General features: G+C 40.3%; 1 protein-coding gene across 8 annotated transcripts in view; it reads right to left on the bottom strand.

Annotated features, from left to right (window-relative positions):
- The window catches only part of LOC102563113 (sodium channel protein type 2 subunit alpha), a 221,913-nt gene that overhangs the window by 27,462 nt on the left and 180,082 nt on the right, over window positions 1-14,369 (bottom strand). For all 8 annotated transcript variants that reach the window (XM_019480418.2, XM_019480420.2, XM_059727318.1 and 5 more), the window contains one exon: window positions 2,950-3,231. In XM_019480418.2, coding sequence (XP_019335963.1) covers window positions 2,950-3,231 — 282 coding nt within the window. The remainder of the gene's footprint in view (window positions 1-2,949; window positions 3,232-14,369) is intronic.

Below are 14,369 nucleotides of genomic sequence, written 5' to 3'. Positions count from 1 at the left end.
CCCTCCTGTATAAAGTATAGTCATCTATACCTGTAGTTTAGGCCTAAGTGGAGTCCCACCAGGTCTCTGTTGTCCCTATGAGATCATATTTGTTACTGCTTAGCAGGAGGACCAGTTCCTCCTGTTTGTTCCCCATGCTCCTGGCATTAGTGTATAGGCAGGTAAGTCTGCCATTGGAAGCCCTCGGCTTCTCTGCAGGGGTTTAGGTTGTAGCCAAGTTGGTCTAAAGACCTAGGTAAACAAGGTTCCTTGGGTGAATTTGATATTTTTTATTAGACCAACCTAAATAGTTGGAGAATAGTTATTAAGCAAGCTTTCGGGTTCAAAAACCCTTTGTCAGGCTAAGGAAGTTTCAGCAGTTGGTGTGTGCTCTTCCTGGATGGAATGAAAAGTGAAGAAGCCAGGGGCTGAGCTGGGGAGTCAGTTGCCAGGCAGATTATAATGTATCAAAAATCCAATGTCTATGTTTAGTCCATGATCTCTAGTATCCAGCAGGTTGATGAAATGGAGCTCGTAGGCTTGTCTCTGGGAAGTGTTGTGAAATTTCCCTAGGCTTCTCTGTGCACTTGGGAGCATCCCATCCATGGGATGGGATAGGACTAAGTTTGGTTGTATTTCCTGACCTGCAGATTGTGTGTTTGACTCTTCCTGGACTTGTTCTGATGGTTGTCTACCCATCCCCGGGCAAGCTTAGTTTAAAGCTCTGGCAAGCAGCTCGGCCAAACCAGTCAAATGTACAGCCCAGCAGCCTGGAGAGTAGCTGCCGCCTGGCCTGAGTGCAGCCCCATCCCAGTGCCCCTGACAGGAGGGAGGGGAGATCAGCACTGAGCACCGGAAACTGAATATTCCAAATATGAGATGTAACCTTAAGCACATCATTTTAATCTTTCTTTTACTTCTTCAGATTCCAATGAGTACTGAACAATTGTTTTCATCAAGCTACCTACAAGGATACCCATGTTTTCTTCTAAATTTACCTAGAAGCACCTGTAAGTAATTCAAATATTTCCTCCTCCCCACTAATTTTTTTTTGTATTTTCGACTCAGACAGCTGCTATTGAAAGGAATTAGAAGGATATCAACTATCTGAGAAACCAATTTTTTTTACTGAGTAAAGACCCAGGAAGAAGTGCTGGAATATTCCCTAGGTATTGAAGGTTTCCAAACGGTAGATGAACTGTCAGTTTTCACTGTAAAAATCTATGGTGGAGTAGAGAAGCAGTGAATGTTAGAAGCCAAAATGCCCTTTGAAGATTAAATGGCAAGAGAGACCCAATAACCATGGATAAAGCACTAGTCATAAATGTACTGGTACACAATGCATTGGTATTTGCAGCAACTTTGGCATGCACAAGCGAGGTGTGTAGATTTATAACGCTGCCACTAAAATTTTGGAGAAACTGTGGACTATAGTAGGGAAGTACCTGATAAACTACTCTCCTCTTCCCTGTATTTCCTTATTAAATCTAACTTCTTTCTGTGTAGCTGAAATCACTTTCTGTTAACATTAATGAGAAAAATATTGCTCAAATATTCAAGCACAAATTGACACAGCTGACATGAGTTTTGTTAAATCAAAAGGTTATTTGAAAGAGATTTTCTATTGGCATTTGCATGTCTCTTCTTTTAATAACTGCTTATCAATTAGGATAAAAACCAGTAAAACCATGTGTTCCTACTACTGTAATCTCTACTGTGCAAGTATCAATGTCAGGTAATTCCAAATAATACAATATTTTACAAATTTAACTTTACTAAAAGCAACATAACTATTGGCAGACTGTATGTGTAATTCATATATAAATATGCAAGTAAACCTACCAATGTGATGCATATAAGAGATAGAGACACCAATGAAATCGTTATGAAACTGCTAGAGCTCATTAACATTAGACACTGGCCCTCACTGCAGACCAAGAGCAAACAAAATGGGAGCATGCTACCATGGAAGCAGGACTAGCTCCAGAGTGAGGGAGAATAATTACCATGGGCTTATGAGGACAAATATTTTCCCAGGAGCATTGATCCAAGTGAAGCCAATTTGGAATACGTGCTCCTGTTCGAATTGGTTTTACTCTGCAGATGGTACTACAAGAAAAGTTCCTGTGCTCTGAATTCCAGCACTAAGAGGTTCCATTGAAGCTTTTGGCTTAGAATAACATAACAAAAGAAAACAATGGAATAACTGGTAATGGTTCAAAAGTGATTACACTAGAACAAAACAGAGAACACACCATATGGACAGAGAAAAAAGTGGGAACTATGGTTTAAAATCAGTTTTGCCTGGTCCCTCTCTGAATTAATTGTCAAAATGTAACCTTCCACATAACTTTTTGCTTTGACAAGCAGATGGGCTTTGGAAATGTACTTGACTACCGTGGTAAGAAACACTGATGTCTGTCTACAATTTGGCAGATGGCATAAATAAAAATCTTTTGCCGGTTTTCTTTTTAGGGCTATGTGATACTAGAACATTTCTAGAATTTTTTCATTAACTTAGGATGAGCCTTAAACTTTTTCTGTTTTTTATTTGGGGAGAGGAGGTAGGGAGAAGGCTTACCAGTCCTTTTTTATTTGCATTCTGGCTGTAGTTAAGCACTCCTCTCCACAGTCTATAAAAGAACATGCTGGATTTGTACCACTATCAACATTATTCTGCTTGCGCAGAACAAAAGCAAAGAATAATTAAAGAAATAGGAAGTAATTAATCTCAAATATAAGTACATAACCTCTCTTTTGGATATTTTGCTTATCTTCAAGGAACCCTGATTTTAAGCATCCTAATAAGCAACCTCCTTTCCAAGGACCCTTAGATTTTTGTGACTTTCATTAACATAGTATGTACTGCCATGTGATAAGATGATAATGATAAATGGAGAATCAATCTTCATTTCAATATACAAAGTGGGAAATTAAGCTATAAAATATATATAAAAAATGGCCACTTACTACTTGAAGCAGAGAAAGATAGCCGGCTCCGACATTGTCAAAATTTACTTTCACATTTTTCCACCGAACATTATCATCGTTTTCCATAAGATATTCACAAGCATTCTTATTTTTAACTTTATCTGCCAGAAAACGTTCCCCATTTGTGAGGTTAACACAGGAGAAGAACTTGCCAGCAAACAAATTAACTCCCATGATACTGAAGATTAGCCAGAATATAAGACAAACCAGAAGTACGTTCATAATAGATGGTATTGCTCCTACAAGGGCATTCACAACCACCTAGTAAAAAAAAAAAAGTATAAAAATATGTATATATATATAGAGAGAGAGAGAGAAACTTTGTAAGAAAACTTACAGAAGCAAAAATTAGACATTTTTCTTGACAAGGCTACTAGTGAAAATAACAGACTAAAATGGAGTCACAAACACTCTTATTTTTCAAATAGTTGAAACAAACTATGTACTTAACTAATCAACAGAAAATGGTTGAGAACTAAATTGCCAAGTAGAAAAGCTAGTTAATTAAAAAACCCAGAGAAGTTGTAAGGCAGATTGTGAAAATACACAATATATTCAAATTAATAAATGTGGGAAATCACCACTTACAAACATGACTAATGACTGAAAAAAAATTAAGTACTGACTTCTTATAGATTTTTAGAAACAATACAGAGGTAACTTGATAAAATTATGTCTTAAAAGAATTATAAAACACATTTACAAATTATTTATTTATATACACATTATTATTTTACTTTCTAATGATAGCTCCAACAGAAAATGGCAGTTTTGTATTATACATTCAGCTAGATTAGTAGTGTCTTTAATTCCCTCCTTCTGTAATAATCCTGTGATATGAAAAAATAAATACATTATTATCACAATTTAAATAAAAGTATATAAAGATTCAGGCTACAATAAATTTGTAAACAAGATGAAACAATGATAAAGTTAATTTAATGATGAAGAGCTAACTGTGAAAGAAGGTTGCAAAATATTCTGGTTATTAGAAGGCTGAAATTTTCCAATCCCTAGCTGAAATAATACTACTATATTTTTGTCATGACAGTATAGATTTTGTGTGTGACAGAAAGAAACTTGTCCCTACCTGGTTAAATAAGGTACCTGATTATTTCATTTCAATGGAGAACCTTTATTACTTTTCATGTTTGTGTTTATTCACTCCTTTGCATATATGGAAAACTGAAGAGTAAGTTTAGAACATTTAAGGAAAGTGGAGATTTTCTACCTTTACAACCTTTCTACCTTATTGCAACCTTTAGAAAAGATCTTCCTTACATCATACATTGCAAAGTCTATTGGCAATAGAGAAACTTGTGTTCTTTGATATATAACACTTTAATTAATGTTAACAGTGATAATCTTGGTGTTGAAACCAACTACATTTCTTTTTTTAAATAAGGAGAATGGTGATTTTCTCAGAATCAATGCCATTGAAGTACATTAGATACATGATTTGCACTTTCATCTGGTGCCTTGTATTATTCTTCTGACAGGATTTGGGGTATAACCTCAAATGGTCTTCTGAGACATATTGAAAATGGAATTTACTTTGGTGATAAAGTATGGAGGGATCTCTAGAACTATTCCATCACTGTCAATTACACGTTTTAAATAAATGAAACTTTTGAATCTGATATTCTGCAAATGTGACAATTAGAAGTGATTTTACATTAATATATCGCATTCGGAAAGAGTTTATAAATACTTCAAATGACTTAAAAACGAGATATATTCTTTGAGGGAAAAGAAATAATTTTGTCTTGAAGCTAAATACTTTGAGTTGATTGTGAACCAGAAATGTTAGAAAAGTAACCTTTTTACTAATGTTAGTAAAGTAACATTTTTAGGGATTAAGGACCGATGCCTATTAAATCTTGACAGTAATCCATATATCCAATATTATTGAGATAGATATTTGTCTTAGTTCTCTAGAAACTTGACTGTAGAATGCATTGCAGGACAATTTTATGAACTCATTCTTAGATGAATTAATTGTAAAGGGATATTACAGAGGACAAACTGACAAAACTATTATGAAATAGGATTAAAGTTCATATGTTACAAGACAAAACAGTAGAAGTAGATGGAACAAATTCATATACTTGAGAAGCAGAATTAATATGGAAAGTTTATAAAACAAAAACCATAATACTAGCTTTATGGCTAGAAGCCAAGTGAGCTTCAAGATAATTATGCCAGAGATGACAGTAACAGTGTGAAAAAACTGTGTCAAGGCAACAAAAACACTTTTTCATATACAAACTATAAAATAGTAAGGCTAGCATCAGAAGGGAGAATTAAGTTTAGTGAGAAGGGGACACTAAGGAGAAAAAAAACATACACAACAGACAACTATCAATACATAGCATTCTGTCTTGTGCACAGTAGGTGGCAGAAACAAGCTTTGTGGTCTCACAGAACAAGCAATTCATGGATATAGCACACTCTGTATACCAGTGGTTCTCATTCTTTTTAGACTCTAGGTACCCTTCATTGGACTCAAAGCACTTTTCCATAATTTTTGGTGAACTGAGTGGCAACTAATTTAAAAAACAAGTTTATATATTGTAGTGCTTACCTCCTTGCAGAGGGGCTGGTGGGCAGTGGATCATTCAGGCAGGGACAAGCCTGAGCTTGTGTTTATCTACCTACCTTTTCTGCTCATCTCCTCACAGCACCATTCTATTTAAAGGATCCTGTGATACCTCAAGGTGCTGTAAACAAACATTTCTTTTGAAAGGAAAAACCATACATGATATCAATTAATGGGACAAGATCAGAGATCTAAAAAAAGGTTTAGTTGATATTTTAAGTAAAGGCATTAAACTACTGCAGTTACTTCTTTTGTTAATAGTGCAAAAAAACAGACATTTTACATGTGCAGGGGGATAGGAAGGGGGGGAGGATACTTTAATTAGGGCGGATCTGAGAGCTGCTCTAATTGAAGTGCCTGCAGCATCATGTGTATTCAGTTTCTCACGCTTCAAAATGGCAGCAGGGGTGCTTTAACTAAAGCTTGTCTGATAAGCTTTAGTTAAAGCACTCCCGCTACTATTTTGAAGCGTGGGGACACTGAATACAGGAGATGCAGAGGCTGCTCAAGTCTTAATTAAGTCTGCTCCAATGTGCTGTAATTACAGCGCATCAGAGCAGCGTCCCTGCATGTCTACAGGCACCCAATATTAGCACTTCTAGGCAGGCAAATATGTATGCATGATTCACAGATATTTCAAATAAAAACATTCTGACCTATTGTGGTCTGAATATTTTGCAACAGAAGAATTGCTCTATTAATTTTCCAAAATCAAGAAACAAGTGAAAACAAAGAGGCGTCTTTTCCTGTTTCTGTGAGTGAAGGCAGTCACATTAGTGAATTGCTTGTACATCAGGTTTAGGGCTGGTCAGCTGAGCTCAGCTCTTCTCATGCAGTGTGACATGACACTACCCTCCACTGACATGAGTCTGTGTCAGGCACCCAGTCAAATGGGCTGTATTGTTTGTTGTGATCAACCAATGAAAGATATTTGCAAGAACCACCAGGCTCCAGTGTCTAATTTATTATAATACTATGATACCATGGCTATCATGCATGATTTTTCATTTTGTTTAAGAAACGTGTTTTAGTCATTGTTTTTATGCACTGCAATAAATAAGTTTTTTAAATGGGGTGCAGCTAAATTTTAGCAAAATGACAGAGGGGTGTCTTGAGACTAAAAAGGTTGAGAACTGCTGCCTTAGATAATTATGAAGTAAATCAGATTTACTTCTCAGCACTTAGAGAGTGTTTACATTTCATCTACCTTGGACATATAGACTATTTAACTTCACATTTGTTCAGCCAGCCTTCCAACTCTACAGGAGAGTGGTTTAAATTTAAAAGTACAATATGAAAACATCTCTGATAAGAATAATTGGGTTTGATAAAACTCTTCTTCCACATAATACACCTAACAATATGTACTGAAAATTTGATTCAAACATGTTACCTGGGTACTGGAAGAAAAATGATGCATAGCTGTGTATTCTAAAGTATTATTAATTATCACAAAGGAGTCGACAGAACATTTAAAGCTACATTTACATATTTTTTACATGCTCCGAGTAATAATCAGAATATCAGAACCTAGATCATTGAGAAGGAATGGTGCCTGCTTGGTACCAGGTCTATTGTGGAGGTTGTCTACCAGGAAAAAGGTGAGCTCCTAGGGAATAACAAAATCTCCTGGAGCTGTTGACCTAAGCTGTTGACCTCCATGGAGAGAGCTGGGGAAGATAACACTGCTAGAGGAGGAGCTGGTACTACCAATGCACTCTGATTAGGTTTGGAACACATAAGTTTTCTTCTCCACATCAGGCTGTACTGAGGAAATATGCACCATATTTAGTGATGGTGGCACTGGCACTCAGCTCTGCAAAAGGGACAGAAGACACAGCATTTTGATGGATGAACCTTCTACAGTCTTGTAGTGCTAGCTCTAAAGCACACAGGTCTCTATGAATTTCTCCTAGAACTTTCAAAGGCTAAGAATTCTTGGGGCCTGATCAGTAACTCAGAAAGGATTTTGCAGAGCAGGAAGCAACAGCTAACATTTGAGGTGAGATGCGGTATGCCACTAAGCTCCTGATGGGGGCCTTGCTCCTTGTACCCATCTGTGCCAGACTTGTAACGCCAGGTGGTTCAGGACCATGCTTGTGCTGACATGCTGGTACGATGAGCATTTTTCCCTTGGGAGGTCTCCCCCTGCTCCCTGCCATGTCTTGATTTTACAGGAAAATAAGGGAGGTTCCTCATATATTGCAGACCACCCTAGGGCACTCTCACTCTAGGTGTTTCTTGGGACTCCTCCACCCCTACACCCCATCCACATGCCAACCGTGGCTTGTCAGCTGTATGGTGCTTGATGTTTGAGTTATAGGCAACCAGCTGGGTTTGGTGTGTTCCCACCTTGACAGGCGTCTTGATAAAAGGGGACATCACGTGTATAATTAATTAGGTTACCCCAGCGATATTATGAATCAAAATGCTTTCGCTAATGAATTTATTAATAAAGAAAAGAAGTTTCGGTCCTAATTGTGGAATCAGCACACTACTTGACTGCAGTTCCTCAGATCACAAGGTCCAAAGTTAATTCCCAAATCATGCCAGTTCAACACAAGCTCATAATCAAAATTAAAAATGGCCTATAATCAGTCCTTCAGACTACAAAAGTCCTCAGCAAGCTATTGGGCACTCTCAATTCAACATTGTCCCTATTCAGGTAAATGGCTCTGCTGGCAGCACGCCTTCTAACCAATTCTGCCCGTAAGGTGTTGGCTCAATCCCAGGCCTTTCCTGGCCAGTTCAATCAGAGGTAAAAAAAAAAGAGAGAAAAAAAAAAAAGAAACAGTGCAATGGAAGAAAAAGGCCAAAAGGAAAACAAGAAAAGAGGCAGCAACATTTCTGCCTCACTCATGTGTCCCTCTGTCTGTGTCTGAGTGCTGGGGTCCTTCTTCCAGGCAGCCCTGGCACTGGTAAGGTTGAGGTACCCCTCTGGGTATCCCTGCTGTGGAAATGGCTTGGTGCTTTGCCAGTTGCACCGAGTTGGAGCTCATGATGGCAGGGCTACTTCTTGCTCCCCTACCGTGCTGCTCTGTGCAGGCTCTTGTAGCCAGTTCCTGGTGCAGGTGTCTGATGTCACGCCTCAGTACCTCTTCAGCTTCAGCAAACATGTACTTGAGTATCGTGTGGGTGGTGCTACTTGCTACTCTGCAAACTCTGTACCTGCACCTGCATCAGGTATTTTTCAGTTCCAGCCCTTACTGGACATTTTGTCTTGATGTGCTGCATCCCTCTGACACTGACAAAACCCCTCCCATGGGGCTTCCAGTCCCTGGGACCAGTCACACCATGACACTCCTGAAGCAAGATCTTGAACGTGTGAGGTTGAATTAAGCTTGCCAAGGAAAGAGACTAGTACAGGAAGACAATGTCAGAGAGTGCTCAATGCTGGAGTAAAGTCCTGGCTTCTGGACTTATGAATGGGTTTTTGGCCCTGTCTAGGGAGAATATTCTAAGTTTCCTTTCTTCTTTCTGGTCCTGAGTTTAAAGGCCCAAAAACATGCAATCCCTCTCTGGGATGTGGGACTAGCTAGACAGTGTAAACATGGAGAGTGACTGTGGTAATCACTGCATCTTAGGAGAGTCAACACTGAGAAGATTTTGGTAATGGTATAACCACAGGGAGAGAGAAAAACTATGTCACTGCCAAGTGATGGTAACAAGCTCAAATTAAATGTGTCACCAGGAAAAAAGAAGAAAAAGAATCTTCAAAATGCCAAAGATCTTGAAATGTGTGGCACAACTAAAATTAAAATAATGGAGGTGGGAGGGGTGAGGACCTTAACCCCCAACTTAAAGGTGAACACCTGCTTTTATTCCCAAATAGAAAAAGGGGGAAGAAGAGACAGGCAAGGTGAAAGAACTACATAATATAATAAAAATCAATAATAAAATAGAGAGCCCATGCTGGTACTTCTTACTTAATGCAGGCTGCAAAGATTGACAAGAAAAGATTAACTCAGCCAGGTGGTTGAGAGGAATTGAGGAGTAGAAATTGTGCACTATTCCTTATAACCCATGATGCAGGGCTGGTTTTCTGGGTGGCACATGATATAGATACTTTTAAGGCAAAAGCCTCAAGCTGAAGCTTAGTGACATGAGACATAGCTACAACTGACAATGCAGGACTTCTCTTATGAGGAAAAAAATTAGAGGTTCATCTAAGCAGCCTAGTGGACTAAAATTTTTAAATAGAATTACTAAATTCACATATATAACATTATTCAAGACAGGGAAAGAGACCAAACAAGTCCCAAATGGACATTAGAAGACAGGGCAGGAAAGAATAAAGCATCTAAAGGGTGAAAACTGATGAAGACCTATAGTAACTTAGCAATGACTGAAGTTGTTAAATGGGAGACTGAGAAACTAAAGAAAAAACTAACACAGCTGATACAGGGAGCTTGGGGCAAAGATGAAAATGGCTAGTTTATCTGTGAGTATAAAACTTACTAGACAGAGTACAAAGCTCATAGGCTTGGAAAAAAGCTTGTTGGCAGAGAACTCACTGATGCAGCGTGGAAAGAACACAAATCAAAATACGTGCTTTCATTATACTACAGTTATGTTTATACTACAACAGCGGTTCACAATTTGTGGTACATGTACCACCAGTGGTACGCAGACAACCTGTCAGTGGTACGTGGCAGCAGCAGGTGGGGGCACTCAGAGTACTCATACGTGGCACAGGCACCCAGGATGTGGCTCTGGCCAGCACTACACATTGTAGCGACGGGTGCAGCCTCTGCCGGGCCAATCTGTATCAACAGTGCTCCCCGCGTGTATGTGCAGCTCTTGCACTTGCCAGACATGGGAGGAAAGCCCCGCACATTGGAATTGGCTGTCTTCCCTGCCAGGGCTGTGCAGCATGGAAGGGAAGCCCCAGGTGCCTTCCCTTGAGGGGTGGAGAAGGCACCTGGCTCCAGTGCATGGGGCTTCCCTCCCATGCCTTGCAAGTGTGAGGACTGCCAGCAATACAGGCTGCCTGGTGGAGGATGCACCCCTTGCTGTGATGTGCAGTGTTGGCTGGAGCCACGCCCTGAGCACCCCCACCTGCTGCTGTGCCATGGGGGAAATGCAGGGGGTGCTCACACCCCCTACCCTCCCTCACACCCCACAATACCCACACACCCGCACCCTTCCCCCACAACCTTCCACAGATACACAACCCCACAATATACCCTATGCTCCCCCATACACACAGCCACACTTCCTCACAACCCCTCCCACACCCTACCGTACACACACCCACACTCCCTCCCTCCCTCCCCCCACAGCCCACCTGATGGTACTTCAGGTTGTATAATTTTAAATTGGTAGTGTGCAAGATGTCAGAGTTTGGGAACCACTGTGCTACAATATTGGATAGAATTTGGTCACTTTAAGGCAGTGCTTTCTATTTGGGTGCAAAGTCTTTGAACTGAAACACGACTATGCATTTACATAAAATACGCATTCATCCAAACTAGATTAACCAGTTCTTGGCCAGTTTTAGGGCTGCTACTAGAAGTCTCAAAATTTACAAGACTGTATGTTGCTAGAAGCAACTCTGCAAATGATGGGAGATAGCAGCCCTGAAACTAACTAGCTCCTTTCATTTCAAAGGCTTTTAATAGCAGCCCTCTAGCAACTGCTTCCCATTCACCACTTCTAGTACCAATTATTATGCAATTAGATAATATTTAATTACATTATGAAGATAAACAGGGCTGAAAGATGCTATGAAGCTTAGTAGCTTATGCACCAGTAGTGTAAATGCTGGGGTGGGGGAGGGTGACCATAGCAGCAGCCCTGGGCACTATGTTTGGTAGGGCAGGCTGGGAAGAGGCACAAAAATAGCCACTGCCACAATGGTGCCTGACTGCACTGCCATCATCAGCATTGAAGCAACTGGTACTGTCCTGTGCCTTATGGCTGCCCCAGACACAGAGCCACCCTGCTTTATCTGGTATGCACTTAAGTGATGTGGGGATAACCGATTTTTGTTATGTAAGCAAGTTACGCACTTACCCAGCATGCGTGATTGAGATACACTATGTAATATGAACTTTATTTTCTAAATGAGATTCATGCCACCACCACAAGTTACACTTCAGGTAATCATGCCTTAAGGTGTTACTCAAATACACATTCAACCTGATTAATGGTGTGATAAAACAAGCAATAAACTACAAAATTATTCCACAAGAAATGTGTCATAACTTTGTAGCTTGTTCTAATAGTACCATTAATTGAATGTGTGGCCAAGTGCTCCCCTGTGGCTGGAAGCCCCATCAACTGAGGGGCTCCAAGTCACAGGGGTGCACCACCCACTGCCAGTAGTGGCAGCATCATCAGCTGCAGGGCTTGTAGTGAGGAGAACACTGCCTTCCCACCCTCTACCCCCTCACTTCAGCCTCTTCAGCTGGGGGGGCTCATAATGGGGGCAGAATCTTTGGCAGCTGTGACCACTGCAAACCCCACATGTCACAAGGCTTGCAGCAGGGGCATTCTCCCCACTGCCCCTGCTGTTAGCCCCTCAACTGATGATGCTCACAGTAGGGGCAGCGTTCCCTGGGTTGCCTCCTCTGTGAACTCCCATGCTGGCTGCAAGTCTCACACTGGGGGCAGTGTGAGACACTGGCCCCACTCTGAGCCCCGCTAAGCCTAGTTGGCTGTGTAGGTTGCAGCTGCAAGATCCAGTGCAGGGGAAGCCCAGAATTGTAATCCAAGGCTCCCCCCACCCTAGTGATAATGTGTGATGTGATCTACTGAGCAATCCCACAATCTTGCCTGCTACTTGTGCACGGCAGGAGGCAGGAGGGGCTCTGAAAACAGACCTATACAAATTATTTCAGACTGTAGCAAGGTTCCAATGATGCAAAGATGGGAAGTTAAAATGTTGTTTTATTAAAGTGTTTTGTTTATTGAAGTAATGTGAACTGGAAGCAATATTAATATTTCAGCAAAAGATAGAGCTCCTTGTCCAACTCAGAATCTGTAACCTGAATATTATCATTTGAAAATTTGGAGCTTAGGCTACTTTTTCCAAGTTGCCTCACCAGATGCAAGTCAGTCTGAGCCATTTTTGTATCCAATCTTATTCTGATTTGCATGTCTACTAATTCTGTTTTAGACACTGATTTGTAGGTGCCATCAACTTCACTGTTGCCCAAGGGATTTAAATTGTAAGTACAAACCGGGAGACCAAATGATCACCAGGTATAAAACGTGGTTTTATAAGGTTAAGTACAGGATTTTCATATCACTGAAGAAATCATTAAATTAATTGATATATTATTATTATTGTTGTTGACATAATATTTTAAGTAGGGTTGACCTATGGTCTTACCCAGTAAATGGTAGTTCTTATGTTCTTATTGATGCTATGCAATATGTAAGATATGCTAACAAAGAGATTTATCTCACCAAAATATCTATCTAGAAGCAGGTATAATACATTATATAAAAATGCATATAGGCACCATATGGATGAATAGAGAAAAATGTCATGACTGAAATTGGAAAGGCTTACAGAAAAGGATTTTCAGGAGGTAGTTATATGGGGAAACTGAAACCATCCTATATAGTAATTAGCAGTGTGATGAAATTAATGGATGGCAAAGAGCTAGTGACAACTCAATTTTAGTCCCACTTCTCCCACACTGTGGTGCTTAGCTACATGTAAAATTTATATAACAACTTTCACACCTGCAGCTCAAAGTGCTTTTCAAATGTTCATGATTCCTCACCATCTTCTTCTAAGATTAGTAATTAGCTTAAACATATAGATAACAACAATGAGGCTGAGAGAGATTCAGGACAACATTTACAAGGCTGTCTGTGATTTTAGGTACACCACTCAATACGCCTAGACCCTGACACTCAGTGGGTGTGTCTACATGAGATGTTTACTGCAGATCTGACTAATCAGCTCTGTAGTAAAGACTTAGTATCTATACACATGGCTTTGCTAGGCCGCAGGAAACTAATTAATTCCACCATAGGTTAGTACTTGTAAACAAAAGTACAGTTCTATGGAGGTGTTCTTTAGTGCACAGCCTTGCATTGGAGCACGCTTGTGCCCCAGCCAGCCCCTCCGCAGCACATTGAGCCAGGTCAAAGCAAACCTAGGTTGGTAGGTTTATCTCCTGGGCCCCCTGCCAGCTGGGGCTGCTCCAGCTTGGCTCAATATGCTACGGTCCTGGGCACACATGAAGATGCTGTACCTGGGAGCAATAAACTCTGATGTGATATATGCCAAAGTTTGAGTTGCATTAATTTCATGTTAGATACACACAGTGATACTAAGCATATCATTTAAGTCAGTGGAAGCATTGAAAAAATTCATTATCCAAAGATAATGCAGTGCGGAACCACCTGAATGAGAAGTTAATCAATATCTGTCCCAGTAGAATGGTGGTTCTCAGTCAGTAGGCTGTGGGGATGCTCTATGCCCAATGACTATTCAATGTATAAACAATGAAAAACTTCCTGACAGTGGTCATCTAAAGGAAAAAGTGTCAGACTCTGTCTTGTTTGCTTTTTCTTTAGTCCCATAAGTATTTCACTTTTAATTGTGCAACAGCCCAGATTCAACAGGAGGAAGGAAAAGCGCTCTCAATCTCGTCTGGTCCACAGCCCTGGCAATTAAGGTTCTCTCCTGGGAAGCAGGAGATGAGAGTTCAAAACCTCCTGAGGCTCTGGGTGGAACTGGGAGCCAGGTTTCTCTACTTCTTGGCCCTAACCATTAGTCTATGGGGCAAAATGTTGTTGTCACTGCCATTAGCAGCTCACCAAACAGATGATGCATGTG

Source organism: Alligator mississippiensis, chromosome 4 (genome assembly GCF_030867095.1).
Source record: "Alligator mississippiensis isolate rAllMis1 chromosome 4, rAllMis1, whole genome shotgun sequence".
In the NCBI taxonomy this organism is placed as follows: domain Eukaryota; kingdom Metazoa; phylum Chordata; order Crocodylia; family Alligatoridae; genus Alligator; species Alligator mississippiensis.
This window is presented reverse-complemented; position numbering and strand designations above follow the sequence as displayed.